A 24,472-nucleotide genomic window follows, 5' to 3' on the forward strand; every position below is an offset into this window, starting at 1 on the left:
GTTCACCTGTTGAAAAAATAATCAATAATAAGTAAAAAAACTTGATTTTTCATTTTTTTTTACTTTGCTGCCTGTAGAGCATTGCACCCACGATCATCATATTGCAGGTGCAATGCCAGGATCCTGCAGATTCTGAGTCAGCTGTCTGTCCGTACCTCCCATACGGGTAGACAGTTACTGAATGGCAGGAAGAATAAATTAATTTGTAGAGTGCTCACCAGCGTCCTCACAGTTCATTGAGAACTACAGGCCATCTGACGTGGTGGCAGACAGTACTTTTAGTTAATTTATTTACAAATCTCTACGAATGAATGACAAGGCGGTGTGGGTGGAGCCCCACACATCCACGCCGTTTTCAATTTGTGACAGTGAGTGTAGGGAGAGGATCCGTCGCCCGCTGTCACAATGAGGAATCGGGGGTGTTGGCAGGTGCATGATTGCAGCATGTACCATGTTACACCCTGAATACTGGTTTAATGTAACATCAAGGTGAAATTGTCCTTTACGTTTGTAGGTGACCCCATAGAACAGAGGATCAAAAAAGTTTTATAAAAATTTAATTTTTCAAAATATCATATGCTCATTTAATGTATCTTCTCTCTCAGGGCCAAGGAGTGTTGTCGGAGAAGTTGCGAAGTTTCAGCATGCAGGATTTAACTCTCATACAAGACGACGATGCAGTGCATCTGCAGAGTCCTGAGCCTCGACTACGCAGTGCTTCCAGTGGGCTGGTGGAAAGCATTGTAGATCCAGGTAGAGATATATAAATGTTGCAAACCTGTCATAACTCTTCTATGTCTTTCTATGCATTGTCACATTCCATAGCCTTCCATAGCATTTGTGACTTGATGGAGGCATCATCTGTGAATTACCATTAGGATAGCATGAGGGCAGTGTGCTGGAACTGCAGTTTGCAGAACTTAATTTTTAGAGCAGTTTTGAAATGTGAATGGTGCCAACACAAATGAGGTCTTAAACTAGAATAGCTGCGTTTTAATGCAAGGTCCACTATAAAGGGTAGAGCCATGTTCCGCAGGACTGCCAAAGACCGACATAAGAATGGCTCCCTATGGAAATGAATAAGGGTTACAACATGTACACACAGGAAGAAAGTTGCCAGCAGAAACACTTTCAGAATAGGGACAGAGTTAATTATTGGACCAGAGAGGTGGAGGTATGCCTTAAAGGACAAGTTGTAGCACAGGTACAGTTGTCTCTTAGGATGTCATTTTAGGGGTTAGGTGTTAAGTATTTAGGTAAGGGAGGGTTATGTTGTAGAGGCTGCTTTTGTTGTCTGATAAGGGAAAGGAACACTAGAAGACTCGTGCCACAAACCACCAGCTGAGTTGCTGTATATGCAGGCTGATGCAATATTCTGTTCTTAGGAACCTTACCATAAAAACAATTACTGTAAGTGATCATCTTGTACGGCACTGAACTGCATTCAATGGGAGTTCTTGAAGTAATGTCACTGTATATAGTATTATGTTATACTTGTGTATATGAGTGGTAAATCTTGGGCAAACCACCCTGCATTCCAAGGACTTGCTTTTTTTAGATGTGAAATCCAGGACAGAGAACAATTCCAGATTAGGAAAGCGCGTTTTAAAATAACACACCATATATAGAACATTGCTTCTGGAATGACATTCATTATTGATTGTTAAAACTTTCTGTTGTTCAGTATTCTCTACTTTGATATTAATAATGTGATGTTTTAAACTGTCAGACTCAAATAGCATTATGTGAATGCTTTATTGGCTTCACGTCGGTGTGTATCCAACCTAATTGTCCTGATACTCCTCAGCCCGTGTCTCATAGGGAGCCAGGTTAGCACACAGTTGCAGAAGTGGGGCAAGCAAAGGGCTATACAGTGTATCTATCTGTAATTTACCCCTATGAGCCCGAAGGGTCATTTAAAGGAGAAGTACAGCCAAAGATCTTTTGCAGTACTTCTCATGTGGATCACAGGAGTGCAGTCGCTTTGCACTCCTGTGACCCATTCTCAGCAGACAGTGGACTGAAGTCTGTTGCCAGCTGACGTCACTCAGCCAGTCCAGCCTGGGGAAAGATGCCGACTTCACAGTCGGTATCCACCCCAAAGTCTGGAGTGGCACCCGGCTCTGCCTCTCAGCAAAGCACTGAGAGCCTAAGCCAGCTGTTCCCTCCCCCTTCAAAGCCCAGCTGGGGGGGCTGAGCAGCTAGCAGTGACTGACAGTCACTACTCTCTGCTCAAAGTGGAGAGGAGAACTGAGCGATCAGCGGTCATGTGATCGCTGAGTTCTCAGCCTTAGAGCCGGCAGGGGACAGATGAAGCACTGATGCTTCATCCACTTAGGTAAGTATAATGGGGGGAAAAAAACAACCTCATGCTTCTTTTTTAATATGTTTTAAAAAAAGTATAAATGTAAAAAGTGTCAATTTGCACCTACATTCATGGCCAAAAATATTGGCACCCCTGCATTTCTGTCAGACAAGGCACCACTTCGCCCAGAAAATTGTTGCAATTACAAATGTTTAGGCATTGCCATGTTTATTTCTTTTGTTTGTATTGGTACGACACAAAAAAGTGGAGAAACAAAAAGCCAAATCTGACACTTTCCACATAAAAGCCCAAAAATGGACTGGACAAAATTATTGGTACCTTCTCAAAATTGTAAGAAATAATTGCATTCCAAGTTTGTGATGCTCCTGTAATTTGTAATTAAACTCACCCGTATCAGTTAACAGGTGCTGACAATATAGAAATCACACCGGCAACCAGTTGAAATGGTGAAATATTGACTCACACTTTCTGTTGTGTGTCTCTGTGTGCCACAAGGAGTATGGAGAAGAGAAAGAGCAGCAAAGAATAGTCTGAGGATTTGAGAACAAAAATTGTGGAACAGCATGGACAATCTCCCTATTTAAGGTTTAGTTTACACTTGCAGTTGGGGAAAGTAAAAACAGGAGGTTGAGCCACGTTTTTACCAACACCACCCCCGCCCAAGGCAGCTGGGGTACAGGGGTATACACATGCTTTGCATTGTGCTGTGGCAAAAATGATGCCCCTGTTGTATTTGGTGTGCAGTTCTACCTGCTGAACACAACCAATTCAAGTGACTGGGGCTGTGCCAAAAGCACCCCCCATAAATGTGTGCAATGCACGTGGTTGCGGTGGTGTGGGCTTTTAGGAAGTTTAGGAGTTAGTCTTGTGTAAGGAGCCCTAAAAGTCTGCAGAATTGTGATATGCCTCCCACACTGATCCATGTGTAATGCAGGTGCTCAGAGTGCAATTTAGGCAATGAAAGGACTGCTGTCTTGTTTCTTTACTTATTTTCTAGTTACATAGGTCACTGTTTCTCAACCTTTTTGCATTCAAACCACTCTTTTGAAATTATTATTCTCGAGGCAACCCATTCTAAAATGTAAAAAGCTAAACTAATAGTTTTACATGACACAGCAGCATCCACACACATAGGACACCCAACTGAAAGGAATTGAATCTCGTTCCCTTCTGCACTGACTTCCGCTAGCCCCTGGCATCGACCAAAAATTACCTCGGATCCGGAGTTCACCTGAGACACAAAGGAATGGCAGACAGACACAAAGTAGTATCTCAGAATGAACTGAATTTATTCTTCCGTGTTTAAACTTATATATGAAACTTAAAACAAAGCATAGAAATATAAGAGCCAATCAATTGACAGGTATGCATTTAACCAATTAGAATATTACATACGTCACTCATGCCCAATCAGTTGGCATATATGTTAATTATTAGTATATGCGTCAATGCTTGAACTTTCAGACACCTTCAGAAAGCAGACAGTTCCTTTTTACCGTTGGCCTAAAATTATTAATACACTTTCAACAGGATGTAGCTCACCGCAGACTTTCAGTCTTAGGCTTAGTTAAGGGAAAAAGAGGAAGTTGCACCTGGACAAGGAAAAAAAGAGGAACTTCCTAACTCCTGACAAAATACCGTTTAAAACAAGAAAATCAATTCTTTTAAAATACAGGCTTGAAATGGATGCTGATTCTTAAAATGGACGGGCTTTGGCTAAGAGAAACAAGATGGTGGAACATCAAACTTAGGGGCTAATCCCTTCAAACCCCCTCTTAGGTCACACACGTGACCTTACACCTTAGTCACAGGTTGGTACCTGGGGCCCTTAGTAGGTAATCAGGGTTCCCCATATACCAAACCAGGTTTCAAATAAACTGACCAGTGGATTTTCTACTCCTGAGCTTTCAGCTAATTCTTCAAACAATATTTGGAGGTTGTGAAGGGCTCTAATAATACTTCCATCAGAAACAGTGTTATGGGGAATAAGAGTACAACCGCAGGAGTTAAACATTTTACATACTTTCCCTTTATCAGCTAATAACATATCAAAACAGTATGGTTCTACCAAACTTTTGTTAACCATAGCCAATGTAGTTAACCCAATTTACATTCCCGCTAAACTGTACCCATATAATACAAATTCTGTAACAACATTACTATGTTCAAATCAGGCAAAATTTCCTGATACTGGTTTAGAGACTTAAAAGTAAATTATATAATCTGGTAACAGGGAATTTTCTTAACCAAATCAGTACATTCCTTCTCAGTGATATTATCTTTGTACACTCTAATTAGACAGAACATATTAGTTTCTTTTTCCTGAAAAAAGAAAGGAACCAGTCTCAATGCCCAATCCATCTTTTGATTGCATCATTACTCCTGTATTCTCCTAGCCACCAGGGCGAGCTGCCTACGGCAGGGGCAGGGACTGTTAAAAGGAACTGGTGGCGGTTGTTCTCTGAAAATACTATTCCTAGCGGATTGGAAATGGCTAGTAACAAAACAATAAACAATGGGATCCATACAACTATTAAAACTACTCAAAGTTACTGTGACATGGTACACAATGAGGATGACATCCCGAGACACCTCACTGCGGACACAGAAAACCACTTGACTAACATGAATGGGAGTGAAACAGACTGTGAAGATGACCAGCACCATTATGAGGAGCTGTACCGCCTTCACCCGTCTCTCTCGGCTTTGGTTCATTTGTATTGACTTGGACAAAGTCCACATGATCCGCAGGGTGTAGAAAACAACAATCACCAAGGGAACAAAATACTCAAAACCTGTCAGCATAAGTAGCTGGAAAAAACAACAATGTTTGTGGTTAATCGTTGTGGTCAGTATGATGAAAGTTACAATTACAGCAAATATCCAAATCAAAACACAGATGCATTTGGCATAACTGGGATTTCTCCATCTGCATGAGGCTCTGGCTTGCACAATGGCCAGGTAGCGATCAACACAGATGCAGGTCAGGAAAAGAATACTACAGTACATGTTCACAGAATACGTAAAACTGTGAACATAATAGCAGATATAACAGGTCTCTACATTACGGTAATACATAACAATTCGCGCTGGTAGAGAGAGACCCACTAAGAGGTCTGTCACTACCAAGTTAATGGTGTAAATAACAGAGGGTGTCCTTACTTTGGTCTGAAAACAGAACACATAAAGGGCCAAACTGTTCAGTATTATGCCCATCAAAAAAATAAAAGAGTTAATAATTAGCAACGCCACCCAAAGGCCATAGAACCTTTGATGCAAGGTTTCACCTGGGTTGGCTTGTTGAGGGATTTGGAATTGTTTGTCATTTGCTATAGATTCATTCAGTTCAAGTTCTTTGGATGGGTTGAAGTTTCCAGGGCTGACGAAGCACTCCATGTAGTTCAGATCAATCTCTCAGGACTTCTCTGGCTGCTTCTTCTGTATCTGTGTCTTTGCCTTTGTCTTGCTTCTTAGGGGCTTGGTTCACCCTTTTTACACGGCTGGCATGGATCCAGGCCTTGGAATCCTCAGTCAGAACAGCGGTCCTAGTGACAGCGATCACGGAAACAAGTTGGTTCCTGTGAAAAAAAAGAAAAAAAGTGCCAGCAACATTTCCTTCAACTTTGTCCAAAGTTTCAATAAACGTTCTCACATATTCTTCCTGAATCAATCCTAAATCCCCTCTTTCTACCATGAGTGGCTGTCTGGCCCAGGGAGTGGGAAAAAACCTATCCATTAAAACCTAAAAAGGGGGGTAACCTGTCTTCTTAGAAGGAATCATCCTTATCTTTATACCTGAACTCTGAGGGACATTTCCACCTAGCGGCTAAACATATCCACAATTACCCAAAAATATTCCTGTCCTTTTCCTACTTCTGGCATGTGTGTAAAATCTACCTGTGAGCGGATAAAAAATGTTAATGTCTTGTCTTGTGAGGATTGTTCCTAATATATGTAATGCATCTAGACACATATGATTTTACCATAAAAGGGGGGGCCAGGGATGAAAAAAAAATCCAGCAGTTCACATGTAACCTGCCATCCCCTGTGACCTATCCCATAATACTGTGAGCTGTGACCTACCCCATGATACTGTAAGATGAACAGAGGTGCACTAGCTTCTAGAATACATGGTCTCCCCTCTTGTGACACAAAGTCCAGTTAGTGGAACTTTGGTCACACTAACTACATTCCACTTAATATCTTTAGAAGTAGCAAATGTACTGCAATATTTGATCTAACAGTGACATTTAAAATTGGAGCAGGATCTAAAGTGGGAGGAATATATTTTATTCTCAACTTGGGGTTTAACAACAGTATAACCTCATATTCACTAAGTGGTGGTGTGTAAGGTGGTCTCATGTCCAAGAGTAAATGACATAGCCATTTGAATCACCATCACAAATAATAGCAAACTTCTTGAGACACACAGGCATGCCTTGAACCTGTACCAGAACCATCTTTGAGAAAAAACAAAACAAAAGGGCGGAGTATACCTCCATGCTCCCCAAGCCAGGATTCCCGACATAGTTTTACAATTTTCCCTAGCATACAGATAAAACATTTGATCATATGCGGGCAGACCAAGACCAGGGGCTATTACCATAGCATGTTTCAAATACACAAAAACATTACACATTTCAATTAACCATTTCTCAAGATCTGACATTTCTAAACCTGTGGTTTGTCTCAAAATACTGTCATAGTAGGAACAGTCAGGTATCCATTGGCGGCAGCAACCAATCATATCAAGAAAGGTAAGCATGTCTTTCTTGGTCAATGGGCGGGGCAGACCCACAAGAGCCGCAGCTCTCTTTGTGACTGAATTTCCTATCACCTTTTGTGAGGACAAAACCAAGGTATTCAACAGTTTCTTAACACCATTATAACTTTGCTTAGACACTTTATGATCACATATAAGATACACACTCCACCTGGCTGGCTGTCCGCACTGAAACCAACTAAACCATGGCTAGGAGTTCATGGCCTGGGGACCTGGAGGACTACAGTATAATCCTGGAGAAATTCATTCCAGATAAAACTTTTACCTCTAAAGTTAAAGGCAAAAATTAGCCATGTCTCCTTAACAACAGGAATTTGCTAAAAAAAACAATTTGTCAAATCAATCTCTTGTAAAAAAAACAACTCGGCATCAGGTGGGATGGAGGAAATGAGTATTGGTACGTCAGGTACTATTGGGACAATGAGAAGAACATTTATAGCACTCAGGTCCTGCACAAATCTGTAAGAACCGTCTGGCTTCTCAACTAGATTTATTGGGCTGTTGTATGGTGAAATCATCTTTCCAAGGATTCTTGCCTTGAAACAAATTCTCCACCACGGACACTATTCTTACCTCCTGTATTTTAAACAAAAGGGCCTTATCTATGAAACACAGTGTGGCCTTGTATTGGAATGCAGGAAATGAATCCCACATCCAAGGAACTGTCCGCTCAAACTTTTATATTGTTTTCAGCAGAGAGTGAGGGGTCATATTTCAATAAACACTGTCATAACAGGGACAGTTGGTATCCCGGCAGATTAAGCTACAATACCTCCTTTCCCAGAGTTTTAGATTAACACTAAGCTTTCCCAAGAGAACAAATCAACTGGACAATTGGGTATGATTTTGAATAAATGCTCTAGCAGCAAAACAAAAAAACTGAAAAAGATGGTGCTTTAAAAATGTCGGTGGGTTTCCCACCTGTTCTTATAGAGAGTTTTCCACTTTTTCAGCGAATCCTCTCCACATACTGTTTCAGGTGGTGAACTCGGGATGTCTGTTACATCCAGACTATCACTCTCCCTTAATACCAGGGAACCTGAACCAGAGGATTCTTCAAAAAATAAATCCTCCTCAGTAATTGGAGTGAGAACAATTCTCCCTTCGGCTTCATGTGTGGCAGAAGTCTGAACTACACTCTGAGAATCCTCGGGAGCCTGAACTGTAGAAGGCTGTGTGGCAGGAATTTGGACTGCACTAGGTATTTGGTGTGTCTGTGCAGATATTAATACTGGTGATATAGGGGGTGCAGTGGGGATGGGATTTGGAATTACATAATGGTTGGTTAGGAAATCAACAATTTCCTCTGTAAGGGTGGGATAACCGTATGGTGGAGGGAGTAACATGAGAGGGTGTGTGGATCTGTCTATTTCTGACTCTAATAAATGTATTCTCGCTGCATCATCATTCCTCACCTCCGCCTTCTTTTGCCGCTTATTTTTCCTATAAAACCAAAGCGGAGCAAACGTCACCCAATTCTGTCCACCCCTGGCCATATACCTTGGGTCCCACATGGGGTCTCCTTCGTACCACGGAAATGACTGTTTTTCTCCCAGACAGAGTCCCCTAACCATGTCCATGTGAAAAATACTATTGCTTCCACTATAGGGAAATGGATCCACACTGCCCATTACTTCACTCCATTCTGCTAATCTATCTACCCAGGGGTGAATTAAAGAATAATCTGTCCCACAGATACGGGCTACATAATCTATACATGATTCACCAACTTTTGGGAGAGGGGGCCTATTCCTACTCTGACTTCTCCCCATATCTTACACTTGAATATATCTGTATCACAAATCTGTCCTATAGGCTGTAATGACAATTTATCCTATAAAAATGCCTGGACCTAAGATACTTTCTCTAGTCTTTCTCTAGTGACTGATAAAAGTGAAGATTATAACCTGGGTGTACAATACTTTCTAATAATATTCTGCCAATCTTTTCTAGCTTACAACACAATTTAAACAAAACATTTACATAGGCACCCAACTCGGCGTTACCACGCAATCACCTCACCCAGATCATCAACCAATAAGGCTTATCTGTGTGGGGTGGGGCATGTCACACGGAAATTGACAATACCTTCAGTGACCACTGGCCCATACACTTTACCACCTGGGCACTTGTGTCACACAAACAAATTATCTTATACTTCTATGCGATAGGAAGAAAAGCAAAGGTTTGCAGGTGAATTATTGGTCAACCCCGGGCTTTTCCTGGTTTCTTCTCAGAGAAACTCTTTTCCAATCTCTTCTTATAAGAAATTGTGCAGTTCCCAAAACTGCCTCTAGTCTTTTCCAAAAGACCTTTGTGCTCCCCACAGCACTTTTTTTTTGCGCCTGGCCACTGACGTCTTAAGACGCGAAGCCCAGTGCTTACCTTAGGGCATGAGATTTCAATCAGAGCTTTTCTGGCAAGAGACTATCTGGCAAAATGACAAAAAATCTTACTTACCAAAAAAGATGATTATCTCATCCCGGACACGAGCCCCCAATTGAAAGGAATTGAATCTCGTTCCCTTCTGCACTGACTTCCGTTAGCCCCTGGCATCGACCAAAAATTACCTCGGATCCGGAGTTCACCTGAGACACAAAGGAATGGCAGACAGACACAAAGTAGTATCTCAGAATGAACTGAATTTATTCTTCCGTGTTTAAACTTATATATGAAACTTAAAACAAAGCATAGAAATATAAGAGCCAATCAATTGACAGGTATGCATTTAACCAATTAGAATATTACATACGTCACTCATGCCCAATCAGTTGGCATATATGTTAATTATTAGTATATGCGTCAATGCTTGAACTTTCAGACACCTTCAGAAAGCAGACAGTTCCTTTTTACCGTTGGCCTAAAATTATTAATACACTTTCAACAGGATGTAGCTCACCGCAGACTTTCAGTCTTAGGCTTAGTTAAGGGAAAAAGAGGAAGTTGCACCTGGACAAGGAAAAAAAGAGGAACTTCCTAACTCCTGACAAAATACCGTTTAAAACAAGAAAATCAATTCTTTTAAAATACAGGCTTGAAATGGATGCTGATTCTTAAAATGGACGGGCTTTGGCTAAGAGAAACAAGATGGTGGAACATCAAACTTAGGGGCTAATCCCTTCACCAACGTTAGGGGTGATTTATTCTTATAATGCAAATATATCATTTCATATGGTACTGACTAGTGCTCCAGCTTTTTTCTTCTTCCTCCTTATCTCTCCTTTAGGCAGCTAACATGTCCCTGGTGCTGACAGAAAGGAGCAGAGCTGGGGCAAACAAGGATGCAGTGTTGGTGCCCGACATGCTCCTTAGCAACCAATTACATCATCAGTTGTTAGGATGCCAGCGGCTAGGCTGCACAGTGCCAATTTTTGGACAATTTTGGGTCAGTATTAGGTATTTTGCCACCTCACCTTGGTTGAAAAAGGCTGGTGTAGGAGCGCACATAACCAATGTAATAAATACACAGAAAATTATACATTATTGTGCAGTTAAAGTGGTTCTTCAGACTTCTGAAAACAATTAAAAGTCAGCAGCTACAAATACTGGAGCTGCTGACTTTTAATAATAGGACACTCACCTGTCCATGGGTCAAGCACCGTCCTCACCTGAACCGCTTCCTCACCAGTCAAGCAACGTCCTCACCTGAACCGCTTCCTCACCAGTCTTCAGTCCCCAGTTCCGGCATTTTCATTTTGTGGCTATGATTCTTGTGGCTATGATTCTTTGAGGCTTCACAGCCAGCTGCCCACTGCACATGAGCGAGCCACGCTACACTTTTTTGGATGAACCTGCAGCTTTCTGGGACCTTTGATGTGCCCCAGAAGGTTGCGGCGGGGGGAGGAGAACTTCTGGTGGATCACTGCAGCGATCCGACCAGACGTGGGAGCGGGTACCTGTCAAAACCAGGTACTTGCTCCCCCCCTAAAAAAATGGAGGAAGGCATAAAACGGAACTTCCCCTTTAGGGTGAAGTTCCGCTTCAATAAAGACGGCCTGCATAACCATTGTTTGTGGTAATACAACAGACAATAAATATGTTGAAGTGGAGCATCTCATACCAAGTGGATCATTAAAAAGAAAAAGATAACAAATGACTGATTTCCATTGGTTAATGTGCTCAGACTTACTTTTTGCACCTGCTTAGTAAATTGAAATCTTAAGGCTCAGCAAGCTCTCTCATAGTCGGCAGTAAACCAGAATTAGATGAAATTGTTACAGTGGCAGAATTTAGTAGTATGTTAGACTGTATAATAACACCTTCTGTATTTGTCAACGTCGTTATTTAGTTTTATGCAGTTCTAACAATACTTTTTTTTCTCCTTTTATGCTTTCATGAATTCTGAGTAAGTTCATAATGTGTGTTGTTTTTGTTGAATAATGTTGCCTTTTATCAATTTTGGACTATCAAAAAATATTTTACAGTCACCCTTTAAAGTATTATATAATTATCACGGGTATACTGTATACAGCAATGCCCATTTAAGAACACCAGGAAATATAAAGGTAAAGTGTTGCGGGAAAATACAATGTATAGTTTAGCTGTGTCCTAGAGTGGAGAGAACACCTTTCCTCTGTTTATTGGTTTTCCAATAGTTCTATACAGATTATGCATTATATTTGTCTGAAGCATTGTAATAAACCAACAGTAGTCCAGTAAATGTGAAATAACATCCAAACAGTTAAGAGCTACTGACCTTTATTCTGTATCTGTAGCTAATCAATACCGGCCTGTTTTGGTCATTCATTAAAGCTGGCCATAGATGGATCAAAATTCAGCTGGTTTAGCATGGACCAAACAAATTGAAATCCCTGTGTTGCGCCCCTGCTCGACAGAAGTCAAACGTTGGCTTCTGTCAAACGGGAATGTTGGAAAACTTTTCTCGATTGGCGGCTGCAACCGCTGATCAATGTATTCTGATAACGGAAAGTCCTGCTTGTTTGGATGGAGGGATCTGTTTGTTTTATAGCCAGCTTAAGTGGTGTTTGCACATGAATGTACTGTAAATGTGTTATTTACCGACCCCTCCCTTTCCTGAATGAACACAGTGAGTAATTGTTACTGATCACTTACTGTTCATTCATTACTGAAGCTGTGTTTACTATGCTTCAGTTTGTGAATGAACAGGGAGACTGTGCAGTCTTGTTCATTCATTCTGTGCAACTGAGGCTGCAGAGATGGAGATTAAGGGCTGGACCTCAATCTCTTTTCTCTGTCTTAAAAGTGAGATATCTGGGGTCTGTTTAGATCCCTGATATTTCACCAAAGCCCCCAATAGGGCTGCTAAATAAATTGTAAAAAATAATTTATAAAATTGTAAGCAATAATAAAAAATAAAATCATAAAAATTAAAAACTACTGACACCATCCACTGCCCTACTGACCACCGTTCTCTGCTCTACTAGCAATGTCCATTGCCATACTGACACCGTTCACTGCTCTGCTGACCCCATCATCTGCCCTACTGACACGGTCCAGTACTCTATTGGCTGACACCATCCACTGCGCTACTGACACAACCACTGCTTTACTGACACTGTCCACTGCCCTACTGACACCATCCACTGCCCTATGGTCACTGTCCACGCATCATCCACTACCTTACTGACTGACACTGTCCACTTTAAAGGTAGGCTATGTTTATATTTTTACAGTGACATTTGTTTTATTATATTTTTCTAAGTTTTCCTTACTATTTAGTTAGGCCTTGCAAGTTCATTTCTTTAAAAAAAGGCCACCAACCCCCCGGTTATCTTTGATATCTTTAATGTTGTTCAGGGAGATCTCCACCTCTCAAAGGTTGCCTACCCTGATCTATAGGATGCAACTAATGTAAGTGTATAAATGACACTTTTCTGGCACTATGCTTTTACTTTATACCTCCTGGTGTTCAAAATCCTTGTAAATGTGTTACTACACCTCCAGTAAGAACTAATAGGGGTTAGCTGTAAGAGTTGACAGTAGCATGTAAACATTCCTGTTTGCCCATCCTGCCTGTGTAATGGTGTGATCCCAAACACTTGCTGGACCCACTGGCCCCCATGAGACTGGATGTTTTTTCATTTTACTTCTGTGAATCCACCAAGTAGTAACACTAGATTAACATGGTTTGATTGTGTTCAAGCATGTACTGGAAATGTAGCTATACACAAAACAATGTTAGCATTTGGAAATGTCTGTGCCTGTTGTAGGTGTGTGTCTTTCCCATTCACTTTAGTGAAAAATCTTTAATACTGACAGGTACAATGGTAGGGTTCTATTTAGTGGCTGAATTTTAGTTACAGTGGTTGGACAAAAATATGGAAGCACTACATGATTTGCATATGTGCAAGTGACTAAATGTTTTTTGTTGAAAGCGGAAGTGATGTAACATTCTTTTGCTTCCGCTGTGTGATGAGACACCTAGCTAACAGGTTGGAAGCCTCACTATTGTGCACTGGTAGTAATACGGAGTCATGTCAGAGCTTACTGAGCTTCAAAGAGGGAAAATTATTGGTGTCCGCTTAGCTGGTACCTCTGTGAGTGAAGTTGCCAATTTATTTGCCATGTTGCGAGTTACAGTATCAAAGGTTATGACGGCATATACAGTTTCGAGGAAAACATTGTCGATAAGCAAAAGTGTGGTCAGCATGGTCAGCTGACCAAAAGAGACAAAAGGACATTGCTCAGGATTGTGACCCAGAATAAGAAAAAAACAACTGCTGTGAAAGTGACTGCAGAGCTCAATCTCAGTCGTCCATAGCCGTGCCCTCAAAATCTGTGTGGCGGGAACTCCATAAGCAAAACATTCACAGGTGAGTCTCAATTGCCAAACCACTGGTGACCAATATTAATGCTCAGACGAGGAGAGAGTGGTGCAACACCCATAAATTGTGAGCTATCAATCAATAGAAGACTGCAATATGGTTCGATGAATCTAGCTTCACACTGTTCCCAACATGTGCCAAACACCGTCCCAAGCTCATAGCCAGGACTGTCTTGTACCAACGGCAAAGCATGGTGGTGGCGCAGTCATGGTTTGGGCAGCCATATTTTGGTATTCTGCAGGACCCATCATCACCTTGAAAGCTAATGTCACTGCCAGCCACGATGTACAAATTTTGGCCGACTATGTGCATGCCATGGTGCAGATATTGTTTCCCAAAGACATAGCCATTTACCAAAACGATAATGCTCCGATTCACACAGCTGGTGCTGTAAAATTGTGGTTTGATAAGCATGCAGACAAAGTCGTGCACCTTCCCTGGGCTCTGCACCTCAGTATCATAGAGCTACTAATGTCAGTTTTGGAAAACAAGGTTTGGACTAGTTTTCCACCTTCTGCATCTCTGCGAGAACTGAAATGATTTTTTCATGAAGAGTATATGAATAGAATATCAGATTCTATTATCCACCATCCAAGACTTATATGTGTCAATTCCCAGGAGAATTCAGGCCGCCCTGGATGCCAAAGGTGGCCCAACATCATATTAAGTAATGATTTTGTTCTTTTACCTGGTGTTTCCATAATTTTGTCCAACCCCTGTATATGTTGTAACTATTACATATTATTCTATTTTCAGTCAGGTTGTCGGGTGTGAACTCTAGAATTAATCTGTCACATATACCAGTATAGCCAAAAATAGCAAAATAGCTAGAAAATCTGCGTAAGTGTGGTACGTATTTAAAAATACATGACAGGTAACTAACTGAATTTTTAAAACATTGTATCATTAATAAACCTCCTCTAACCAGTAAACAACCACTGAAATAAAGCTAGAAGTTGGCATTTCTCTCTCTTGATTTGTTTGCAGTGGGGTTTATACAGCTAGACATGTTGATCAATTTGGATAAACATGGCTAGTAGATTTTTGTTGTAGCCTAATCTGGGTAGAAAAAAGCCAGACTGACATCTCGGCCTTACAGTAAGGAAGTGCACATAGCAGCTGTGTCCAAAGCTCAGGATCCTAAACAATCAGAATGATTCCTAGTAATCTGATTTAATAACCTGAAATGTGATTGGTTGATAAGCAATACTGTATGTTGCTTTTTAGTTTTAAATCTTTCTTAATAAATGCATTAACAGGGTAAATGGGCTCTTTTATATCTGCTTAAAGTGTTACTAAACCCACAACAGTAAAAATCAGTCTGTATATGCAGTAATGCATGCTTGTTATACTCACTGTAGAACCTAAGGGGTTAATCCTCTGCATTGTGTAAAAAGGCTGTTTGATCCTGACTTCTCTGCACCTCCTCTCGTTCAAATGTCTACGCTGATAAGGCAGACTGAACCCGTAGCCCTTCTGCACATGCTCAGTTTAGTGTGTATTGCTAGAGAGGGTTTTTTTTTTTCTTGGGAGAGTGCATGTGATCAGCACAGGGCCAATCAGCACTGTCCAGACAGAGGTCAGGGGTTTTGCATCCTCCTAGAGCAGAAAGAAAACTCCTAAAAGGGCTTTACGCAGTGGATCCCTCTCCCAGTCTTTTAAAAAGTATAACGGTACTAGACAGGGATGCCCACTATCGCCATTGCTGTTTGTACTATCACTGGAACCTGTCCTGGCAAGTGTAAGACCGTGTGTAGATATAGTGGGAGTAAAGATAGGGGAGGTGGAGCATAAGGTGGCAGCATATGCAGACAATATGCTATTTTATATAGTAAATCCTAGAATAATGTTGCCTAATCTAATGAGACTATTAAAACAATATGGCGAGCTGTTAAATCTGAACATAAACCCTGCAAGTCAGAGATCTTAAATGTTAACATTCCAAAGCAAGAGAAGTTGAGTCTTCAAAAAGAGTTTCCATTTACATGGAAGGAAAAGGAAATAGGCTGTCTAGGAAAAAATTAACTCCTTCAATAAAAAGCTTATACCAGTTAAATTACATCTCCTTTATAAACTAATTAAAGGGTGAGTTGGGGAGACTTTCAAAGGGAGGAGCTTCTTGGATAGGTGGTATAAACCTGGTAAAGGTGGCAATAGTCCCAAAAATTCTTTATAAGTTTCACATGCTTCCAATAAACCTGCCAGGGTCTTTCTTTGGGGTAATAAATAAGTTGATACTCAGGTTTATATGGGCAAAGAAGAAACCGAGAATCAGTTATGAAGTATTGTGTAGAGTTAAAAGGAATGGGGGATTGGGGTTGCCCAATTTTAGGAAATATTATTTAGCAGTGATATTATCACGAATAGTAGACTGGACATTTAATTCACAAGGGAAAAGATGGGTAAATATGGACAGAACACTAAGTAAGGCACAGTTAAGGAAGACTGTATGGTTACCACATAAATTTCATACACTAGATGAGAATATTAGTCCTTTAACAAAAAAGGTATTAAGTGTGTGGGATAGAATTTATAAGCAGAAAGGATGGAAATATAATTCCGTACTGACTCCTTTGGCAGGTACGGAGTATTTCCCTCCAGGGAAGGATATAATCTCTGGTAAATGGATTAAAGATAAAAATGCACGTTTGAAAGATATTTTGTATAAGAAGAAATTACACACATACCAAGAGTTGAAGGAAAAAATTATTTATTTTTCACATTAGATGAGTGGCAATATGGACAATTGTGATACTTTTGTTTCATCGCTTCCTCACCCACTGAGGATCTCGGAGGATATGTACCCATTTGAAAAACTATTGAATGCCAATACAATTCAAAAACAAGCCACCTCCAGGATATACAGTTGCAAGAAAAAGTATGTGAACCCCTTGGGATTACGTGGAGTTTTGCATGAATTGGGCATAAAATGTGCTCTGAACGTCATCTAAGTCACAACAATAGAAGAACACAGTCTGCTGAACATAATACTACACAAATATTAGATGTTGCCATGGTTTAATTGCACATAACATGTAAACATTCACAGTGCAGGGAGGAAAAAGTATGTGAACCTTTGGACTTAATAACTGTTTGACCCTCCTTTGGCAGCAATAACCTCAACCAAACGTTTCCTGTAGTTGCAGATCAGACCTGCACAACGATCTGGAGTAATTTTGGACCACTCCTCTTCACAAAACTGTTTCAGTGTAGCAATATTCTTGGGATGTCTGGTGTGAATCGCTCTCTTAAGGTCATGCCACAGCATTTCAATCGGGTTAAGGTCAGGACTCTGATTGGGCCACTCCAGAAGGCGTATTCTGTGCTGGTGCAGCCATTGTTTTGTTGAATTATTTGTATGCTTTGGGTCATTGTCCTGTTGCATCACCCATCCTCTGCGGAGCTTCAGTTGGCAGACAGATGGTCGTACGTTTTCCTGCAAAATGTCTTGATAAACTCTGGAATTCATTTTCCCATCAATGACAACAATCCGTCCAGGCCCTGAGGCAGCAAAGCAGCCCCAAACCATGATGCTCCCTCCGCCATGTTTTACAGTGGGGATGAGGTTTTGATGTTGGTGTGCTGTGCCTTTTTTTCTCCACACATAGTGTTGTGTGTTCTTCCCAAACAACTCAATCTTGGTTTCATCTGTCCACAGTATATTTTGCCAGTAGTGCTGTGGAACATCCAGGTGCTCTTTTGCAAACATCAAACGTGCTGCAATATTCTTTTTGGACAGCAATGGCTTCCCCAGTGGTGTCCTCCCATGTACTCCATTCTTGTTTAATGTTTTCCTTATTGTAGATGTGTCAACAAAAATGTTAGCATGTGCCAGAGATTTCTGTAGGTCTTTAGCTGACACTCTGGGATTCTTCTTTACCTCATGCAGCATTCTGCGCTGTGCTCTTGCAGTCATTTTTACAGGACGACCGCGCCTAGGGAGAGTAGCAACAGTGCTAAACTTTCTCCATTTGTAGACAGTCTGTCTTACCGTGGACACATGAACATCAAGGCTTATGGAGATACTTTTGTAACCCTTTCCAGCTTCATGCAAGTCAACAATTCTTCATCGTAGGTCTTCTGAGAGCTCTTTTCTGCGAGGCATGGTTCACATAAGACAGTGCTTCTTGAAACCAGTAAACCCAAAACAGGTGTGTGTTTTTTAAGGGCAGGACAGCTGTCACCAACACATCCAATGTCATCACACTGATTGGAGTCAAGGTTGGCTCACTCTTGGCTCCAATTAGCTCTGGAAGAAGTCATTAAGCTAGGGCCTCACATACTTTTTCCTCCCTGCACTGTGAATGTTTACATGTTATGTGCAATTAAACCATGGCAACATCTAATGTTTGTGTAGTATTATGTTCAGCAGACTGTGTTCTTCTATTGTTGTGCCTTAGATGACGTTCAGAGCACATTTTATGCCCAATTCATGCAAAACTCCACGTAATCCCAAGGGGTTCACATACTTTTTCTTGCAACTGTATAAGATCCTGATAGATATGGAGGGAACTGGTCCTCCTGGGTTCTTGGAAAAATGGGAAAAGGAGCTTGGAACAGAATTGAATGAACAACAAAAGAAGAAAATATTTAAATGAATACATGGAGTGATAAATATGAGCACAGTAGAAATGAATTACAAATGCTTGACGAGATGGTATATTACTCCGAGTGTAGCACATAAACAGCAAGTTGATGTCTCACCTTTATGTTGGAGAGGTTGCTGGAAAAATGGTACAATGGCACACATGGTGGGATTGCCCGAAAATACAGGATTTTTGGAAGGAAATAATTCACTGTATCCAGGAAATTAGTGGGATCACTATACAAAACTCGTGGATGTGTTTATTTTACTCTGAGCCCGTAGGAAAACAGTATAAAAACAGGGTATTCTATAATTTAATCAGTGCGGCTAAGGGCCTGATCCCCCAGTTTTGGCAAGCTCCGGAGCCACCAAGAGTAAATGATTGGTTAAATATTGTGGATAATATTTTTACCATAAGTCAAAAAATGTAGCGCTACAAAAACACAAATATACCAATGAAGACAGATAGGTGATTCACATGAGTAAATGTCTAAATAAATAAATATGACAGTTCATAAAAGGGGTGACTTTTAGTGATTTCTTCTCTGTCCTGCACTGCTGGTGCTCAGGCGTTGTGCAAAATAGTGCTGAGAGAATGCACACTCACCAGAACACCCAGGAAAATGAGCGTTTAGTAATTATATATTCCCCTTTAGAGACATCAGCCGGTCAGGATAGGATAGTGTACTAGCCTCCCTCACGAGCTCCTGGAGGAATCTGTGTGGTCCCTTGATAGGTAGCCTGTGGACTTCTCCCTGAGGACCGCATACGTTCCTTACCCAGTGATGGCTGCAAATGAATACTCCCCAAGGGAGTCAAAACAAGGACGCCTCCATAGTGTAGTAGGTGATAACAGAGGTTTTATTACATCTAGCATCGAAAGTACACAGCGGTGTATACAAAAACGGACTGACCGTCCAGTGGTAAAGATGGCCGCCGGAGCTCCACGATGCTCCGGCGGCGTGACGTCACGGCGTTCCTGGCTCCTCCTACGCGTTTCGTGCACACGCACGTCGTCTGGGGGGATTTGCCAATTTGATTGGCAAATCCCCCCAGACGACGTGCGTGTGCACGAAACGCGTAGGAGGAGCCAGGAACGCCGTGACGTCACGCCGCCGGAGCATCGTGGAGCTCCGGCGGCCATCTTTACCACTGGACGGTCAGTCCGTTTTTGTATACACCGCTGTGTACTTTCGATGCTAGATGTAATAAAACCTCTGTTATCACCTACTACACTATGGAGGCGTCCTTGTTTTGACTCCCTTGGGGAGTATTCATTTGCAGCCATCACTGGGTAAGGAACGTATGCGGTCCTCAGGGAGAAGTCCACAGGCTACCTATCAAGGGACCACACAGATTCCTCCAGGAGCTCGTGAGGGAGGCTAGTACACTATCCTATCCTGACCGGCTGATGTCTCTAAAGGGGAATATATAATTACTAAACGCTCATTTTCCTGGGTGTTCTGGTGAGTGTGCATTCTCTCAGCACTATTTTGCACAACGCCTGAGCACCAGCAGTGCAGGACAGAGAAGAAATCACTAAAAGTCACCCCTTTTATGAACTGTCATATTTATTTATTTAGACATTTACTCATGTGAATCACCTATCTGTCTTCATTGGTATATTTGTGTTTTTGTAGCGCTACATTTTTTGACTTATGGTATTTTCATGGTGTATGGTAACCTGATGTATAGCTGCTGCAATTAGGTGCGCTCGTATACACATTTCCTCTTTATCTGATAATATTTTTAGGATGGAGGAGTTGTGTCATTTGGAGGAGGACAAAATGGAAGAATTTAGGAAAATGTGGAGTAGTTGGTTAGGTTTTAAAACATCTAAAAGATACTCAGCACTGGTCTGGAGCTTAGGGGGGAAAAGCCTGGAAAGAGCCTGACGGAAAACCTGAAAACAAGAGAGTCCTGTGAGAGGGATGGGGACATACATATAGATAGATAAGTATAAGAGGAGTAAGAATCTAGTTCACAAGATCTGGACAGGGGTATTTTGGTGGTGGGGGGGACTGTGGGAGGAAGGGTTGGGTGAGGGATAAGATGTTGTAAAAGAGACTTATGTACTTATGAATGCAATTTATTTTGGGTTGTTATTTTTGTACTGTAAAATTTAAATAAAGATATAATCATTTAAAAAAAAAAAAAAGAAAACTCCTCCTACAAGCTTTAACCAGTGCTTAGTTGTAGTCACAATTCTGCTCTAACTGCTGATGAGAAAAGGTATTTAGCAGTTTTTATTTACTAAAATAATTGTACTTCCATGTTCTGTCTATTGTGGGAGACCAGATATAGTGAATGCAGGGTCCTGGGTTTAGTAACACTTTAATATATTATCTATCATATGCCAATAACATAATAAGGTCATCTATTCTTTCTTCCCATATCCCTTTTATGTCTACATTCCTAATATTTAAAGCACTCTCTATTATATTACAAAGTCACATTTTGGCATTTGCCATTTACAGCTGTCCATATATTCTGCACAGTCATGATCTCACAGATGGTACAATGATGTAAGTCAGATATAAACTTTCTCTGGTTTGTATTTTGTAAATTAGTTTTTGTGTAGTTATGTATCTAATTCACTATTGGCCTTTAAATGAAATTTAGAGGCCGGTGACTTTCATTTGTAATTTCCTTCATTTCCATTTAGTGTTCTCAGATAGTCATTGCAGCTACATATTATGTTGCCCTTTACAATTTTTGGTAATTAACCGATGAGTGTATTATCAATAGTTCCATTGAAAAAAAGCATCAAAGAACAATGATGATGTGCAAAGTGCAGTAACTCAAAATTAGCATTCCAAAATATTTTCACTGATGTGATTACAGCTTGAGGCTGAATACTTGTTTTGGGCTACCGCACTTCTGCATCACACTAAATAATGGAATAAGTAGATACTGCATCTAATTCATTATTGTTCTATTGTGTAGCTTACACTACCTGTCTAGCATCTGAAGACCAAAAGCATAGTGTAAAGCCAGATGGGGAACAATCCGATGTCAAACCTGAACAGTCTGATGAAGATGCCACTGAAAAAGTGCCCAAACGGACAGCAAGTGTCAAGAGTGTTAAAAAGGTTACAAAAGTGGAGGTATGTTTTGTTAGACCTAAAACTTTCCCAACACTTTCTTAGAAATGTAGGTCAAGTCAGTGGCTAACGGCTATAGATGTACATGTAAAACTTGTAGTTACCAAGGTAGGGACAAATCAGGAAGGTGGTCAAGTTGCCGATTGTCGTGATCACTGCTAACCCAGGAAACATCAAAGTTTCTTCTAATCAGAGATCTGAAGAAGGCATCTTGGTTAACATCAGTGAAATACAGTAGAAGCACTAGGAGAAAGGCCGACTACAGGGCTAACAATGTAGTTTTGGCAGAAAAAAATACGGGGATAACTGACCAGTGGTGCATGTTCATTAAAATAAGATTTCCACATGTATTGCAAATACTCCTAGTTATCTGTGGGCTCTTAGTTTTGTCTGTAGTCTGTTATTTAGGATGTCTAATACAATTCAGCCACTGTGCTGTCACTCCTTACATCAGTGTTTCTCAACATTTTTTCAGTCAAGGCACCCTTTCAAATTATGGACAATGTCAAGGCACCCTTTAAATTCATGGACAGTCCCGAGGCACCCTCTAAAATGATGGACAGTCTTGAGGCACCCCATTCTAAAATGTAAAAAACTATTCTAATAGCTTTACATAATGCAGCAACATCCACACATGTAGGACACCCAAAATTAGAGGTGATTTATTCTTCCAAAGCAAATACACTTTTGTACACTGGTACTGACTAGTATTCCAATGTTTTTCTTCTCTGTTTTTTTCCATCACTGAGCTAATGTGACCCCAGCACTGACGAAGAGGGGCAGGGGAGGGGCAAACAAGGATGCTGTGCAGGCAGCTGACATCCTCCTTATCAACTGATGATGTCATTGGTTGTCAGGATGCTGGTGGCTAGAAGGTTGTAATGGTGCACAATGAAAATCTGTGGCTTTGTGTAAGTAAACATCAGGCTTGTTCCACCCGCTAGCTTGTATACAAGTTTTGGGCAATTTTTATATTTTTTGCCAAGGCACCCCTGAAGAAACATAAAACATTTTAAGAAAACACTGGCGGCTAATCATGAGAGTAGTCCAAGGAGGCAGTAGGATCTCTGAAAATGAACTGTTATGAGATCAGTACCTTCTAGAGCTGGGATCATGGTACTGTTGTGGACTGTGCAGAGTAAGATACAGAAATGGTTAGTTAGTGTTAGGAATTATTTTAGGAAATAAAGCAGAGCTCCATCCAAAAGGAGAAGTTCCACTTTAAGCCTTTGTCCCCCGCTCTCCATTAAGGATTGGCACCTTTAGGGAGTGGGGGGGGAGCGGGTACCCGAATTTGACAGGTACACACTTCCACTTCCGATGCGATCGCCTAGTTGATCGGAAGTAGAAGTTGTCCTTCCCCCTCTCTCCCTGTAGTCTTCTGGGACATGTGACAGGTCCCAGAAGACTACGGGGCCATTCACAAAGTGCTGCGTTTCTCACGCATATGCAGTGGGCACCCGGCTGTGATGCCGCAAGCTGTCACAGCCGGGTGCCCACACTGAAGATGCAGGTGCCGGGGAGAGAAGACGTCTGGTGAAACCAGCCATGATGAGGACACCACTGGACCGAAAGACAGGTAAGTGGCTGTATTTAAAAAGTCAGCAGCTACAGTTTTTGTAGCTGCTGACTTTTCTTTTTTTTTTCAGCTGGAACTGCTTTAATTTATGTTAGTGTTAGACTAAGGAGTTGGGAGTAAAGGATAGTTTTTTTTATTTATTTATTTATTGCAGATACATAAATCACGTACATTTTGGTGTCTGAATACAAGGCATCCAGTAAAGTGCAATAATGGGGGGGTTTACTAAAATAGCACACAGTCTGGTGCATTTGTGCATTGTAACCAATCAGCTTCAAGTTCAGCTTGTTCAATTGAGCTTTGAAAAAAAACCTAGAGGCCAATTGTTTACTCTGCACAACTGCACCAGATTCCCTCCCCCTCCTAAACCTACATAACCTAACACTCAATTTCAAAATCCCAGACCTCTCCTTTTTTCCATCCTGTTCTATCCAAAACAACTTCTTATGGTTGTCTACTGTCCTATTTCAAGTAACACAGAAAATAAACACACAGGCGGGCATATTCGAACAATTGATAACCAATAACATTACTTTTGTCTAGATATGGATGTTTATCATATGCCTGTATTGTTGGATATAAACTTTTACATAATGGGGGGATTTACTGAGGCCTCATTCACATCTAACGATTTAGGATCATGGGGTGGAATCACCGTAATTCTGTCCACGATTCCAAATCACCCTGCAGTCCAAAACGCTGCATAAGTGTCTGTGTGGCATTCACTTTTAATGGCACCTAAAGTGATTCTCAAATGGTTAAATGTAAATGGGACATCAGTAAATCCCCCCCGTGTTTTACAAGTTTACATCCAACAATACAGGCATATGATTAACGTTCACATCTAGAAAAAAAAAGTAATGTTATTGGATATCAATAGTTTGATTATGTCACCTTTCTGTCTATTTTCTCTATAAGAATTTGGTTTGGATAGGTCAGGATGGAAAAAAGAAGGGGGTCTGGCATTTTGAAATGGAGTGTTAGGTAAGGTTAAGTAGGTTTAGGGGAAAGGGGGTGAAGGGGAAGGGCAAATACAAAATTGGATAGTGGGTGGGGCGGGCATAACCAGTCATGGCCTCCCTTCCATCTATACTTGGGAAGAGGTTTGTAAACTGTAGGTTTTTAAGAGATAACTTGTCTGTCCCAGGCTATTTCCATTTGGATTCCTACAAAGCTCCATTGGTCTTTTTCATTCTCTAGGGGAGGTCAGGAATAAAATGCTGCGCAAACTGTTGGCTCTATATAAATCCTGTATAATTCTAATAATCTCTTTTTGCATATCAAGGAGC

The 24,472-nt window shown here is 41.0% G+C and overlaps 2 protein-coding genes across 3 annotated transcripts in view; one reads left to right on the forward strand and one right to left on the reverse strand.

The window, feature by feature from the left end:
- The window catches only part of REEP2 (receptor accessory protein 2), a 71,789-nt gene that overhangs the window by 35,722 nt on the left and 11,595 nt on the right, over nucleotides 1–24,472 (forward strand). Inside the window, exons 6-7 of one of the 2 annotated variants that reach the window (XM_089694071.1) lie at nucleotides 606–753; nucleotides 21,447–21,607. In XM_089694071.1, the coding sequence (XP_089550197.1) occupies nucleotides 606–753; nucleotides 21,447–21,607 (309 nt within the window). The remainder of the gene's footprint in view (nucleotides 1–605; nucleotides 754–21,446; nucleotides 21,608–24,472) is intronic. The other variant, XM_089694080.1, reaches the window with a different exon arrangement.
- LOC149471200 (G protein-coupled receptor 20-like) lies at nucleotides 3,595–5,891 on the reverse strand. Its single transcript, XM_089652733.1, has one exon. It carries the CDS (start codon nucleotides 5,720–5,722, stop codon nucleotides 4,703–4,705), a length of 1,020 nt encoding a protein of 339 aa, XP_089508859.1. The 5' UTR covers nucleotides 5,723–5,891; the 3' UTR covers nucleotides 3,595–4,702.

The sequence above is a fragment of the Staurois parvus genome, unplaced genomic scaffold, assembly GCF_062004578.1.
Source record: "Staurois parvus isolate SC_StPar_1 unplaced genomic scaffold, SC_StPar_1.0 ptg000025l, whole genome shotgun sequence".
NCBI lineage: Eukaryota > Metazoa > Chordata > Amphibia > Anura > Ranidae > Staurois > Staurois parvus.